This window comes from Chrysoperla carnea, chromosome 1, assembly GCF_905475395.1.
Source record: "Chrysoperla carnea chromosome 1, inChrCarn1.1, whole genome shotgun sequence".
Taxonomy (NCBI): domain Eukaryota; kingdom Metazoa; phylum Arthropoda; class Insecta; order Neuroptera; family Chrysopidae; genus Chrysoperla; species Chrysoperla carnea.
Genome location: NC_058337.1, coordinates 7,148,120 through 7,165,160, shown reverse-complemented (window position 1 = coordinate 7,165,160; position 17,041 = coordinate 7,148,120). Strand labels below are relative to the sequence as shown.

The window sequence follows — 17,041 nt, the reverse complement described above, 5'->3', positions numbered from 1 at the left end:
ATTCCGATTATTCAGGTAACAGTAAATAAAAACGTTTTGATATTTTTGCCATTAAGGCGCACTCTACATCACCACATTACAAATTACAATTGTCAATTAACCAAAATTTATTACTGAAATTTCTTTACAATATTCTTTAAAAGTTTTTGTTTTGGATTAACAGATTCAGAAAGTAATACGGGACAATAACATTAATTCATGATGGCACCTACACCTGTCGATGGTTCACCAGCACAACAAATATTAAATAACTTTGAATTAGTGTATTCTTTAAAAGCAGAAAATTATATTCCGGTTCATAAATACAAATCAACACGAACCGGTATAACAGTTGTTTTAGCCGATGTTCAAGGTCCAACTGTTAATGGATATTTCTGTCTTGGTATGTTAGTCGATAACTTGAACTTAAATCCAACTGGGTATGCTTTATTAATCTATCTCTATCTATGTATTTGATTTAGCTACGGAGACTTTTGACGATGATGGTTTACCTCATACCTTAGAGCATTTAATTTTTTTGGGAAGTGAAGAATATCCTTATAAAGGTGTCTTGGATTTGCTTGCAAATAGATGCTTAGCGCGTGGAACGAATGCATGGACTGATGTTGATCACACTTGTTACACAATTTCAACTGCTGGCAGTGAAGGATTTTTGTCACTATTACCAATTTATTTAGATCATGTTTTATATCCAACTATGACCGATGAAGCTTTTGTCACCGAGGTACATCATGTGACAGGAGAAGGTGATGATGCTGGAGTAGTTTATTGTGAAATGCAAGGATGTGAAAACTCTGGTGAATCTCGTGTTCATTTAGAATTGTCTAGAGAAATGTATCCGGGTCATTGTGGATACAAATCACAAATAGGTGGTATTATGAAAAATTTACGAGAAAGTACAACGAATGAAAAATGCAAGGATTTCCATAAACAATATTATAGACCTGATAATTTAGTTGTGATTATTACTGGTCCAGTCAATCATTTGGATGTTTTTAAGTCCATTGAAATTATTGAACAAAAAATTCTTGCTCGGGTAAGTAATTACTAAAACCTTGTAGTTGAGCAGATAAGGCATATGACCTAGGAATCGAATCCTCGTCAGTTCATTTTTATGGGAGTCAGTGGAAAATGTTGGAGTGTACTAAACGAAATCATATTCAGATATATAAGTATTCTAGGATATGTCACGTAAAAAAATCTATGAACCCTAACTTTCTGCCCCGTAGTAAATGAGCTTCTGATATTCCAGTAAAGCAGACTTAAACCTTTAAATTCTTTCCTACAGCTCCGATTGACCTAAAAATTTGGGATTAATTTTTATTCATCCTCTAGTTATATAGTGCCTAGTGATGCTTTTTCGTAGGGGGTGAGACTTTCTTTTAAGGGGTGGAAAAATATATATTGAAAATGGCAGTTGTTAATTGGTTTAAGTATATTTCGAAAAGTCAATACTTTCCGAGTTATTGGCGATTGAAATTCTGAGTATTTAACGTTAAAAACTGAAAAATTTAACATTTTTACTTCAGAAATGAAAATTTACTTCAGACATGTAAATGTGTTTGATCCATATGTATGTATGTTCATCTGTTCGGACCTAGCTTCTGAACTACTTATCATAATTTGACAAATTAGGAATCTTTGGAAGCTAGTTATAGGCTAAGAAGTTATTGCCTGCTAGTTATAGGCTATGTGGCGTCAAATAGAATATGTCGCCTTCTAGAGGAAATAAAGTTATGATCGAAAAACGAATTTCCATTTAATGATAACATGTTTGGTATGAAATTATAGGGCGTAATTAGCACTTTTCAATAATATATGTATTGTAGTATTGTATTACGTTATCACGAAACTATAACCCCAAAATAGTTTAAATAAAATAAAGTTCAATAACTAAAACCCCGACGCTCTTACAAAATCGTGCTCTTAAAAGTATAAAAACAAGAAAACATTTTCATTTGAAATTGTTATGATAAATAAAATCGTCATTACAGTCGGGGGATTGAACTTTATTTTATTATATATTTATTGAATTTTTATCATTACACTAAGTATACCTCTTTTTTATTAACCCTGCATTCGGTGGTTGCAACATTGAACGCGTTATAACTTTGTAAATATTATTTTTAGGGAAAAAAGTTGAAGGAAATTTGTAGATTTAAAAGTTAAGTTATTTGCATTCTATTATTTAAACAATTATTAGAAGAGATAACGGTCAAATAGTCAATCAGTAAATCGTCATAGTCGTATAAGTCATAAACGGTGATATAAAAAAAAAGTTATATTTGGTCTAAAGTGCAGGGTCATGGAGATATGGCCTATAACGGTTTTCCTTAAAATGTAGGCATTTATCCCGCCTATTTCTGTAAGGATTTTGTGCATTTATATTCAGTACAAAATACTGAACCTATTTAAATAATAAAATAACTCCTGTAATTTAGTGCATTATGGACAAGAGTAACGAGCTTATATATACCTAACCTATATTACACAATTTTTGACTAAATTGACGTTTTTCTAAACCCTCATAAGAACTGTTTGCACTCGGTCCCGTAAAAATTTTGACCACAAAAGACTTTTTCTTTCATCAACTAATTTGATTTGATTTACAGGGTCCATTAGATGCATTTGAAAGACCTTGGCAAAATGAAGTACCAGCTCTAACAAAATCTGTTTCTAAAGAAATAAAATATCCATGTGATGAAGAAACAAATGGTCTGGTGTACGTGGGTTGGCGTGGACCATCAGCTGTCACTCAACTATATGAAATGAATGCTTGTGCTTTATTATTAAAATATTTAACTGATACATCTATTTCACCTTTACAACGGGAATTTATTGAAATTGAAGATCCTTTGGCTAGTAATGTAAGTTTAATTTTCATTTTAACTTTACACCAGGCATTGGTAAATGTGACTTAGAGAAGTCCCTCGGACTCCTCACTTAAAATAAGAGTAAGACAGTGACAATCTAATCAACCGTAATAACTACAAAAATATCTTATATTTCAATATAGCATTAGCGAGATTTCTTTCATGTCAACATACCTCCAGGTGTGCTCTGGATATTTTTTACTGTCTTACATTTTATTTACTGTGATAACATTGCGAATCAGGTATCTCAAAAACCACCGAGTAACCATATTCGGGACTTTTTACAAATAATTCGAGGATAATGATTCAATAATTAAAAAATAATTGATCGTTTTGAAAACGGCTAAAGATATCGAAATTTTCCACTCTATATTTTTTTTCAAGATATTGTTAATTAGCATATAAATATATACATTTGGCCGTTTTCCCCAATTTTCGAGAAAATGGCTGAAGTTATTCCAATTTTTGATTGTACATTTTTCTTAGAAAACAAAATTTCCGGCAATTTTTGTTTGAAACTTTTTTTCAAAAAGTTGATGATCCGGATTATGGCATAAAAATGGTTTTTTAATGTATATATAGCGTTAATTATCGCAACCTCAGCACTTCCGAGACTGGACGTTAGTAGGGTGTTAAACTAGATGCCGAAACCTTCCTAATTTTTACTTTTTTTTGCCTTTGAATGAAGTGCACAGAAAAACATTATTTTGAGCGGACGAATAATTTTGATTTAGATTTAATAATAATTATTATTATTATATTAAATAATTTGATTATCTGCTAATTTTATTTGTTTGTTATAGATTGGCTACAGTTTATCAGAAAATTCAATTTCAATGTTATACATAATGTTTGAAAATGTACCGAAAGGTAAAATAGAATTGGTTGAACCGAAATTACTAAAGATCTTAGAATCATTTGTGAATGGGACAGAATCGATTGATATGCGTCGTTTACACACTGTCATCCATCGATTCCAATTAGAACGTTTAAGTCATTTGGAATCAAATCCACATGATGCGATGGCATTTATCATTATTGGTGATTTTCTTTACGGGCGTGATGCTAATGATGTAAGTTACTCAACTCAAACTCAATCATTTTAATTATATATTTAATTACGCTCCCTTTTGTTTTAAATGATTCTTAGAATATAAAGGCATTATTTTTTTGAAATTATTTTATATCATCTTAAGGTAGTATAGCAGTATTGAAGCCATACCACTCTACTCAAATCCGAAATAATTTTTTTTTCAGTCTATTTTATAGATTCAAATCGAGAATAGTCTATGAGTGCTTCGAGGAACTAAACTGTTTGGTGCTGAAAACACACCCAGACTGATCTAGATACCGGGCCACTTTGGCGTTAAAGGGAATGAAACAGTGGTTTCGTTACTATGAGAAGGGTCATCTCAAACATTCCTTTATTCCTTTCACCTGTCTGTCATTCCCATAGTAAGATGCTCCGTAATTTATCGAATTTAGGAATGGCTACGACAAGCCCATTTTGATTACTGGGACTTTGCGCAGGGCATAGATTCATCTAATTAAAATAGCAGCTCTTACCCGAAGACTTCTCGTCTTCGGGTGACAGGGATATGGGTCCTTGAATCAAAATTTTTCTCATTCAGGAATAATAGAGCAAGATCCCAAGGCCTACAGACCTTATTTATTTTCTGATGGACAAAATATGTACAATAGAGTAGTATTAGTCTGTACAGGGAACGTATACATACCCGCTAGCTTGGGCCGACGGTCAATTTACAAGTACGTGAATATTATACTCACTTTACTGTCTGACAACTATTGTAAAATATTTTAAATTAATATTGGCAAACGCCTAAGCCAAAAACATAAAATCTTGGCAACCGCACAAAACCAATTCCATTTGATAATATATGTTGTAAAACACCTTCCTACAAGATTGACACAACTTTGGTCATTCAAATACCCCGGAAAATAGAAAAAAATGTTTGTTCTTTGAAACATACGTAAGAATCAATCCTCAGACTGTAAGTAAAGTGCAGTATAATTGTTACGTACCTGTAGCACCTGATACCTGAGAATTAGCATTAATAATAATTTATTGCAATATTTGAAACAAATTAGCATTTATTTTAATATTAACATATTTAAAATTATTACTTACTAATTTGGTGTAAGTTAAAATGCAATCGTTTTAGTTCGTTAATAATCACAAATAAACACGATCTAAAGGTTATCAACACGATTTACAAGACCTGAACACTAAAATAAACTAATTACATACCATTAAAAATCAGAAAATAATATAAATACACCTAAAACGACCAAAACTAAAATACACAAATTATTTAATGGACAGAGGCACAATAAAACGGCCTAAATACTTAAATAAAGTTACTACACAAATGGTCCAAAAAAAGTTAACAAACGCAATCAATTGAGAATACACACAAAGAAACTTAACGAATTTTAACTACATGCAAAATTTGAAAGACGCATTTATTTATTTAAAAATATATAAAATATTGTTTCCCCAACAACCATTAAAATAAATATTATTCAAACTAATAGATGGCTCTAACATATTATATAATCGTGTAGAACCACCTGGAGTAAGGCACCTTCAGAGAAATAAAAAAGTAAAAATTTTTAGATTATTTATGTAAAATAGTAAAAAGGGAGTTGCAGGTCTGTTTTAAATTAAAAACTATAATCTGTAATTGTATGTATTTTGTCCATCAAAAAATAAGTAAGGTCTGGAGACCCTGGGATCAAATTTTATTCCTATGGAAACATTGAATGTTATTGTGACAGCCTATTAAAAAACCAAAAATAAAATAATTCAAAATTGATTTTAAACTGCTAAAAGTTTTTAAAATTTTTAGTTTTTCCCATCAAAATTATAAAAAAAAAAAAAAAAATTGCAAAACTATACAAGTTTAAAAATCTTTGCAGTTCAAACAACGATTAAGTGGAATCGAAGATTTGCAGCGTGTTAAAAATGAACCAAAAGAGTTTTGGATAAATTTAATTAAGAAATATTTATTTGAAGCACCAATGATTACAATTAAGGGCGTGCCTAGCATAGCAGAACAAAAGAAAATGGTTGAAGAGGAAATGAGTCGAGTACAAAAACAAATTAAAGAGTTAGGTGAAGATGGGTTAAAGACAAAAGCGGAAGCATTGGAAGCGGCTCTTAGCCATAATGGACGTGAACCACCAACAGAAATGATACGATCAATTCCAATACCTGGAACTGATACAATTCAATATCATAAAATTGCTAGATATAGAACGGATGGTCCAACACCATGTCCATCATTTGAATTGTCAAAAGTTCCAATTTATACACATGTGGATCATGTTAACACCAACTTTGTTTATGTAAGTTTTTAAATAACTACCTATTTTATACGCCAGTCAAATCCTACATTAAAATCGCAAAGTGCGTAAAACTAATTTTTTAGTATGTAATTTGGAAAACTTAGGAGAGTGTAAAACCAAAAAAAATTTGTGCTTCCTGCGTATTAAGTGAAAAACCGAGAAATTTTCTAACTTTTTTCAGTTTTTGCACTGCAATTCAAAAACTGTGAGCTTTTTTACATTAGTTGCCATTATCATTTTGAAAATATACTAAATTTAAAATTCAACTTGCGAGCCTTATGAAAAATTATTGAAAAAAATCCAAAAAAGTTTTCTAGCAAATACATGCTAACAAAAAGTTATATGGTGCATAATAGTGCTTTTGCCCAAGGAGTCGTAACCACCTCTTGGGGTGGAAATATATATTTTTGAAAATGGAAACGGGAATCGATAGAGCGATGAAATCTAAGAAAAATTGTTATTTAAGTATATTTCGAAAAGTCAATACTTTCCGAGTTATTGGCGGTTGAAATCCGGAGTATTTAACTTTAAATAACTGAAAACTTGGACGTTTTTTTTAAAAAGTATATCATACCTTTTTTGGTGCACCACTGGGCACCATATAACTTTTGATTTAGAGGATGAACAAAGCTTAATCCCAAATTTTCAGGTCAATTTGAGCTATAGGAAAAAATGTAGAGTAATAGTGTCCGACAAAATCCCTGCTGTGTTTTTTCAAACCGATGATAGTGTAAATATGACGTTATCGTACTCATTTGAAAAAGCAGCACTCTTGGGATGTCGAAGAAAGTTTCAAGAATGTATTAATCATTTCCCACTCCCACGGTCTAGTACTCAGTTTATTTAAAACAATAATTATGATTGTTATTTGTAGATGTTTCTATTAATGGATACTATGGAATTGGATCCACATCTACGCAATTATCTCCCTTTGTATTTAGAAGCATTACTAGAATCGCCAATAATGCGTGGAGATCAAATAATACCATATGAAGAAGTTGTAACACAATTGGAAGCTGATACTGTTGGCACATCAACTAGAATTGGATTGGAAGAAACATCCAGATTTACATGTGGTCCATTTTCACATACAGCTTCACTCATGTTGCAGGTAGAAATACTAATACTAATACTATAATGAATCAAAAGGCAGGGTAATATTGATGAAAACTATCAAGAATGATGGTATTCACGTTTGTAAAGAATAATGGCCATGATTGCCTGGATTCCGTATGTCCCCAAGAAAGTGGGGAGAAATTTTTTGTTGCAAAATTCAGACACTCACTTGGTTCATACGTTATAGTGATTAAACTTATGTCAAATTGTAAAGTATTAAGTGTTATTCAAGGAAAAAATGATTGTCTGGATGAAAAATGATCCAAATTGAGACAATTGCAAGTTTTATCCCGACGACGGCAAGGCTTATTTGTTTGACCGGTATGTATGTTCATCTGTTCCCTCCTAACTTTCAGCCTCTTGATCACATTCACTAATTATAGGCAATGTGATGTCACATTAAATTCAATATGGCGTCTTCTAGAGAATATAAAGTCATGAACTTAAAACAAATTTTAATTTAATGGTACCGTGTTAGGTATTTAAATGAAATAATACAATGAATGAGTCGGAAAAAAGTGTTGATAATGGGAAACAGCACTGACATACATATTCACATACATACCGTCAATTTGGATCATTTTTCATCCAGATATAAGTTTAATCACTATAAGACATAAGTTTTACGCCCTGTATTTTTATATTTCACCAAATCGAACTTGTTAACTAGACAGACTATAATAATAACAAGTGAAAACAAACCATTGACTGAGTTAATTGTTGAAATACCACGCATAGTCAGTGTTGATTTCTTTATCACATAACACATGCATACATGTGACACATAATAACTGATATTCAAGTATAGTGCATACTATAAAATTTCCGCCTAATTGGCCCCCACACGGGTAAACAGTGATGTTTACGAAAAAATGTTTCAAACAAAAGTTGTTTAATTTTTGACAAGGAACATTTTTTACACTTAAACTTTTGTTCTATCTCTAACGGTTTACAAGACGGGTCCTACGGACCCAAGACCCAATTGACCTATGATGCTCATTTACGAACTTGACCTCACTTTTTACGTCCTGAGTACGCTGTAAAAATTTCAGCTCGATATCTTTTTTCGTTTTTGAGTTATCGTGTCCACAGACGGACGGACAACCGGAAATGGACTAATTAGGTGATTCTATGACTACCTATACCAAAATTTTGTTCGTAGTATCAATATTTTTAAGCGTTACAAACTTGGGACGAAACTTAATATACTATGTATATTTCATATATACTTGGTATAATTAGTTGATTGATTTGTTATGTTTTGTTTTGTATTTGTATTACAGTTAGAAGAAGATAAATATGAAAGAGGCATTACATGGTTACATGAGATATTATATTGTACAGTGTTTACTGTTGATCGTTTAAAAGTTTTAGCGTCTAAAATAATAAATGATGTTGCACATGCAAAGCGTAGTGGAAATAAACTTGCTAAAGATCTCATGAAAGATATATATTACTGTAAAAGTAAGTTGATATTTCATTTATATTTATTATTATATTACATTCTATTCTTTTATTTTATTTTGTTCTATTTTCCATTATAAAGAATGTTCCAATTCCTACAAAGTATTAAAGAAAAATTATTTTAACACAAAATTTTACGAAAATTAATAATTTAAACAGCTGTATCTTTGAGAAAAATGTAAAACTATTCTTTTAAAAAATTGTTTAAATACACTCCTACATATCTCGGTAGTGATTTCTTGAACCGTTTCCCTTATTATTTGTTTTAAATGGTCTACATTTCTAAATAACCATTAACATTCCTATCGAACTTTTTCAATTTGTGGATATCCTTTATATTCGATGTTAAGAGTGAATAGCTGAATGTCAAAATTTTCGAAAGCAGATTATAAAGAATAACTTTTTCAAGAACCTTATAATAAAAAAGTTTTCCATATGTAGCCAATTTAAGTAGACATCCTGTATAAAATTAAAGGATAACATTTCTCACCTTTTCAATCCTCCACGCAAATCGGCAAGGGATGATCCAAATTTTTGTGCAATAGATTCCAAAACGAGCTATTTCGGTTCAGCTGTTTGATTATGATAAAATTTTGTGTTAAAAAAATTTTTCTTTAATACTTTGGTTTGAGGATATATACAAATCTTCATTTTTGAGTTCTCTACTTAACCGATTTTAAAAATTCTTTCACCTATAGAATACTATATTATCAGCAAGTAACATAGGTTGTATTTTATTCCCCCTTCAAAAAATTTCTCTCCCTCTGGGATGTTTCTGATTTTAAATAATATACAAAATGAATCATTTTGAAAAAAAAAAATCATCAAAATCGGAGCTATTATTAAGTCCTCCCTAAGAATGGCTATTTTATGTATTCCTTTATCCGACTAAAAGTGTGGTGAAAAGCTGTTACAATTGATTTTGAATGCAATTAATATATGTTATGAAATGAATTTTAGATAGTAATTGGTATTCAAATAGTATGTTACGACAACAAACATTTTTAACAAGTCTTCTTGATCAAATGAATAATGGAAATGGAGATGCTGTTATAGCTGATGTTGAAAAAGTACGAGATGTTCTAACAAACCCAAAGAATATGGTTTTGCATTTAGCATTAAATTTAGATCATATTTCACAAAAAGTCAGTGATCCAGCTGCTGCTTGGTTCAATTTATTACCATGTAATGTCGAACCTGTTAGAAATACGTAAGTCAAATTAATTTTATAAGCAACTTACAAAAAAAAACCGCTGTGTCGTAGGGCATCCGGTTGGAACTTTGTTCCTATCGTATCTGCCTATACTATATATGTAGCGCTTACTTTTTTACTCACATTTGCTTTGATTTTTTGCTGATTTGAATGATTGATTATGCATATGTTCAATTTTTTAAAGTCATTTTGTACTTTTTTTCTTCTATTTTTTAAAATATTCAGTGTGACTTGAAGTCGATTTGCCATAGAAAAACACGCAATTCCAAAAAAATGAAAAATAACAAGATAAAAATTATTTGAAAATATAAATAACTGTATTAGTAATTAATTATAAATATTAGTTTTGTGGTACGCTACCTTACAGGTTTAGTGTAATTAGTTTCTTGTAAAAGGTTTTTTTTTTCTCTCACGATACTATTTGCGTTTCTGTGCTTTGATAATTTTAGGTTTAATTTTTTTTTTTTAATTTTTTCTCTTACGATACTGTTTGCATATCACTTTTTATGTCCTGAACAAGCCATAAAAATTTCAACTTGATATCTCTTTTCGTTTTTGGAGTTACAAACTTGGGACTAAACTTTATATACCTTGTATATATATTACATATACATGGTATAAAAAGACATACTTCTGATTTAGTAGTCAACCCAATATGTACATGCGTACATTACCTTCATTTGACTTGATCAAGATATTTATTATGACATAACATAAAATTTCCTTGTTCTTACTTTAAATTATCTCTATTATGTTTAACTTCTTTTGAAAACTCACAACTCATTTTTTTGAATGAAAAACATAAACTTTGGACAAAAAATATAAATTAACAGATTGTTAATTATTTTCAAAATATTCTCAAAAGTCATGGCAAGCTGTATCGATTAAACAAGTTTTAGTTCCCTAGGTAACACATCGTCGGATTTTGGGGTCGTTTTAAATTGTTGCATATTTTTTTGTTTTACCTCCCAACCAGCAAACAAATTATAACGTGCGAGTATATAACTCCCTCAATTTTTTACCCGCATGGTGGTAAAGGATTTTAAGAATGAAATTTAGATGAAGTTAACTGTTTACTACAAAAAAAATACTCTTTATAAACATCGAGTATAGGTTAAATATTCATATTCGTGGTAGTGCAGCCAAACAAAAGATGCAGAAACAACATGGCAGATTCTCTTTTGATCGAAAAACATTAAAAAAAACATTTTTTCTCATGTTTTTCGATCGAAAGAGGATTCGCCATATTGTTTCTGCTTCTTTTGTTTGGATACACTACCACGGATATCAATATTTAACCTATACGAGTACTCGACTTTATAAAAGTACTTTCATTCTACTAGGATTTACTTTGTTAAATTTGTTTCATTTGATTGGCCTATGAGTTGTTTTGTATGAAACAGTGTCACCACAACAAATTTTATCAATATCGCGCTATTCGTTTTGGAAGAAAAACGACATCCTGTATGTAACCTCTTTGTGTCATTATTCTATTTGTATGTTTGTGTATACAGAACACACAAACATTTCGCACTGATAAGCAATACAAATTACATATTTTTAGTATGAAACCAAATTTTTACATTTTTTTTTTTAAGTTTTTGTGTACTTTAAGTCAAAGTCTCCAAATTTAAGTCAATCGCATAAAACAAGAGTGACAGAGTTAGTTACGTACTAGACCGAATATCTAAAACAACCCGATTTCAATATATTGATTTGATTTGATATGTTTAGATTGAATGTAACACCTGATTGGAAATTAATGGCACCAATAGAACAAATTTCAAAACCAAATTGTATCGTTGGTCTTGGAGCATGTGAATCATCATTTTTAATAACTACAACACCATGTATTAAAGATTTCAATGATCCAGACTTGGCACCAATATTAGTATTTTTAGTGTACATCACTCAATTAGAAGTAATAATAATTAATAATAATAATTAATAAATAATAAATATGAATATTATTTGTTTGTTTGTTATGTTCGTGTAGGGTCCAATGTGGCGTCAACTACGTGGAGCTGGCTTGACCTACCACTATCGAATACAACCCGTTCCAAATGAAGCATTATTATATTTTGTATTGTCACGTGCTACAAATGTAACAGAAGCATTTAAAGTTGCTAAAAAAATAATGGTAACACACTTTATTTTTATCACTCTTCCACTTTTCGTTTTTAAAACAATATCTGGATGACCGAGCTTTGCTCGGTTATTCGCCAATAGATGTCAGCAAGAGTCATATTTTTCACTTTAGACTACTCAAACGCCTCCTTTTTGTTATGTTATAATTTGCATTGTATTTCATTAACTACGTTATACACCAATAGATGTCTGATGAATTTTTCATGAAAAGACGGATAAAACAACATTTCTGATAAATGAAACCTAGCTAGATCGACTTATCGCCCCAAAAAACCCTTACATACTCATTTTCATGAAAATCGTTGGAGCCATTTCCAAGATCGTTGATATATACATATATATATATATATATATATACAAGAATTGCTCGTTTAAATATATAAGATATTAATAAAAACTAATTGCTATCAAATTTGCTTGGAATGTGATTGGCTTGGTCCAAATACCTCGTACGGGAATTTCTTATTTTTTATTTTCAAGAAAAATTTGAAAGTTACAAATTTGTTCCACAATAATTTTTAAAATTTTTGTTCGCTTCACATACAATTTGGGGATAACATTTTCACCCTTTCAACTCTCTCTTCCAAAAATCTAAACTACAAGTTTTTAAACGAGCGGTTCCAAATTTTTCGATTTTTCGCAGAGATACAGTTGTTCAAAATTTTCGTAAAATTTTGTGCTAACAAAATTTTTCTTTAATATTTTGATTGTGTATATATAAATGTTTGAGTGGATTTAATTAGAATGGTTTAATTTTAGGAAGATCATGTGAATTTAAATGAATGGGATGAAAATTTAATGGCATCTGCAAAGAGTTCGTTAGTATTTGAAATTATACAACGTGAGCAAAATATTGGAGATGTGGTTGCACAATCAATGCTATCATACTTTAAAGGAGTTGGTCCTGAATATAACAAGTAAGTATATAACAAGTAGTAACTTCACTCAACAAACATTCAATAATTAGTGCACGCGCTTAAGGGGGTCCAGGATTTCAAGCTCAATGAAAAGCTCACTCTACTCTCTAACTGGTATCTAACTCTACTCTCTAACAATTAGAAAGTTGTAATTGATTAAAAAAGTAACATTTTTTGTTGGAAACATTTATCCGCAAACCGTACAGTTTAGGTAAAACTGTATTAGGAAAAAACGGACTGAAAAGTTTTACCCGAAATTGTTTTTTCGTATCCAAATTGTTATTTCATATAATTGTTTCTGCGAAATCTAGAACTCTTCGAGAAAAATCTGCCAATAAATTCAATAAAAGTGGTTTCTTTTTCTGTAAAAACTATTTTTGTTCAAATTGAATGAACAAATGCACAAGAAGCTAGATTTTTGCTATCAATTACTGTCTAAACTATTCGCTTTACAAAAAAATGTTTCAAACAAAAAATGTTTGCGTATTTATAAAGAACAACTCTCTCATTTAAAGCGTTCATCTAATGTTTGTTGCTATGAATCAGAGTGAGGTTTTAATCAAGCCGGTGTAAGTACCGGTATCGAATTCGATCTAAGTTTTCGGGTTCAATTAAAACCTCACTTTGAGTCATAACTTTCAAATATTAAATGAACGCTTTCAAATTAGAAAGTTGTTCTTTATAAATACCAAACATTTTTTTTTTTGCAAAGCGAATAGTTGTAGACAGTAATTGATAACAAAAATCTAGCCTTTTGTGCGTTTGATTCACATTTTAATGTGTGTCTTTGAAACTAACATTTTTCGTTTGAAGCATTTTTCTCTATTAAATTTATTTATCGAGTTTCAAGCATACGTCAACTTAAAAAAGTACTCTGTATATAGATAATAAAATAATTTGAATAATTTGTATTTTATAGGAATTTAATAAAACTGATACACGATGTAACTGTTGATGATTTAAAACGTGTTGGTAAAAAATATATTGAACCGTTATTTAATCCAGAACAATCAAAAACGGCTATTGTATGCAATCCAGGAATGATTGAAAAGGTTATGATCGATTTACAAGAGTAAGTATTTTATAATATGTTATTAATAAATATACCTTAGTTACTACATTGGCTACCATGAGTTGGCAGCCTCATTGCAGATTTTTGCAATGGTAATAAAGCTACCTATCAAATTTCCATATTTAAAAAAAAAATCAAAATTTGCCAAATTAATCGATTTTTATTTTAAGATTTTTTGTCGTTGAAAAATTTATGAGAAAACTATTTGAAAACAAAATAATTTTCTTTCAAGAAATAATATAGTAGTGAGCCCAGGATGCTAAATGTGTAGTAACTTGAGCGTCGTCGTACACAAAATTTTACCTAAATTTCAAACAGATGTATCTCTGCAAAAATCATCGATTATGAACCAATAATAGCTCATTTGAAAACTTATACTTTGCCGGGAGCTTACAGGGCATGTCCTATTACCTGATAGCCCTCTTCGATATGTAAGAAAATATTATTTAAAACCCCATGATTATTTATATCACTATAAATAATATACTCTATTAATAATACCCGCGTAAAACTATTTTTACGATTTACGAGGCTGTGACTTGCAATAATCGCCACATTATATGTTTTTCGTATCCCTTGAATTTTTCCCTTCAATATAAAAAATTTTTTGACTGCGCTCGTGTTACTACAGGTAACGTTTCCTTTTTTGCAACTTTGTAATCCTCCCATTTCCAGCGTCACGCTTAATTCGTCTGATTATTGAAATGTACACTTTTTAGCATATATTTTTAGCATATAATCTTAATCTGACGCGCTACAGTTAAGTCACCTACTATCCATATTAACGGCTAATATTTGGTTGAAATACTAAGGAAGTTCCAAGGAGTCCCCGATATGTTAATATGATGCGCTCAGTTTACTACCCAAATCCCCTCTTGGGCTTCCCTATTATGAGTAAAGTCTAAAAATATTATACGCTAGTTTTTATAACAAAATAAAAGGCGTTTGATGCGGCTCTCATGTGACCAATGACAGACAGGGCTTCTAAATAAATAATAATAATTTATAAAACGAATTGATTTTGATTTCAGATGTGATTTAAAATTAACTTCATATAATACAATTGAAGATTCATTTTTAAATGTTTGCTAAAAAAGAAATTATTAAAGCTAATCCAATCCATCCTCGAATATAAATAACAAATTAAGAGTGTTTGTTTAATTAAAAAAACACATGATAATGATAATGAATCAGTACAGTATTATTATTAGTACTGGTTTGCTTTACTGGTACCAGAAAACAAACAATATTTTGCAATTAATTTGGTTCCAGTTAATTTGGTGGTAGCTTCTTGCATTGTCATTGTGCTATGTGTCAATGTGTGATGTGATAATGACAAAGTAGCTTTTGAAAATTTTATTTTTTGTGTTTTTTATTTTTATAAAATATTGTGTATACATGCATTATATACCTACCTACCTACCTACCTACATATTGATAAAATAATAATAATAATAATAATAATATAATCAATAATGCGTTGTTCTTTCACTTTACCGACTTTACCGTATACAAACTATACACAATGTTCGATTTACATCTAGGCATATGAATATCACAAGTATGACAGAATACATGCGTTAAGCAATGCATCTAAGAAAGAGGTATTATATACATGTGTTGAAGCTTCGATATGCGTTGATTTAGTTGTAAGATGCTTGGAGAGTGGGCGTTTCTTAGTTGAACAGATGAACTACTCAATAAGTCCATCAGTTGTTCAGACTTTAGTATGCCTTAACATGTAATAAGAGTCTATTAAATAATGTTCATTGTTGTCTTGTTAGAATAGTCTTATTTCTAACAATTAAAAATTATTCTTTGTATTAACGGTATAACATAAAACAACCATGCACACAAATTAAAAGAAAAATAAAACCCCAAAAAGAAAAAAATATTAATTCCGACAAAAGAAAATGTTAAACCATATTTTCGAACATACTTGCTAAGGAATATCCGAGTCGATTGTAGAAACCTGCCCGGGTATTTCCTAGCATTTGAGGAGACATATTCGCAGAAGTATCAACAATTCTTTGCCTTAATTGTTGTAAATTTTCAGGCCTATTACGCGAATATATCTGAGTTTTGAGAAAACCCCAAACAAAAAAATGTTAGGAGATAGATCTGGGTGGCCACTTGATGGTTCTAAAACCACTCATAAGACGTTCGTGGAAAGTTTCTTCCAGAAATTGCCTTACAATCATGGCATTATGTGCAGGGCAACCATCTTGTTGGTATCATATAGAAGAAGCTATAACAGCTGGCAATCATTTGAAATTAGCGCACAACAGCCCGCTTTTATTGATACTACGTATTGATCGCAGCGCCTCACTTATTTTATCCATATTTCGGGGACAATATTTTCTATAGCGATCGTTCTCCTGCCTATATGCTTCATGGCATGTAAATAACTTTAAGAGAATTTTTCGTTCCGCTGTTTTTGAGAAAATCCAAAAAAATTTTGGAATGCGTTTTTCTCGGAATCTATGGGTTTAATGGAAAAGTTTTTCAAATAAAAAATGTAGAGGACATTGTCAGCTACATTTTATGTCATTAAAGCAACGTCATACGAGTTAAATTACAAAAAGTAGGTGGCGCTCAAAGTGTTTTTCATGATTTTCATTAAGAAAAAATGATTTTTTTGTAAAAGTGTAAATAAGAAAGTTGTTTGACTCAAAATTAGCTTCAACTTTTATTTCAACGATTTTTTGAAAAACTTTTCCCTTAAACCCATAGATACCGAGAAAAACGGATTCCAAAATTTTTTTGGATTTTCTCAAAAACAGCGGAACGAAAAATTCTCTTAATTTTTTTTAAAGTTATTTACATGCCCCCCTAACGATCTATAACCTCAGATCCACCATTGAAATTT

The 17,041-nt window shown here is 30.5% G+C and overlaps 1 protein-coding gene across 1 annotated transcript; it reads left to right on the top strand.

Annotated features, from left to right (window-relative positions):
- On the top strand, positions 1-15,264 carry LOC123290646 (uncharacterized protein C05D11.1-like). The gene is made up of 14 exons (XM_044870904.1): positions 1-15; positions 164-382; positions 462-1,036; positions 2,613-2,867; positions 3,677-3,946; positions 5,814-6,242; positions 7,117-7,353; positions 8,642-8,822; positions 9,783-10,032; positions 11,770-11,956; positions 12,032-12,175; positions 12,943-13,100; positions 14,020-14,172; positions 15,204-15,264. Exons 2-14 carry the CDS (start codon positions 199-201, stop codon positions 15,262-15,264), a joined length of 3,084 nt encoding a protein of 1,027 aa, XP_044726839.1. The 5' UTR covers positions 1-15; positions 164-198.
- The last annotated feature ends 1,777 nt before the right edge of the window (positions 15,265-17,041 follow it).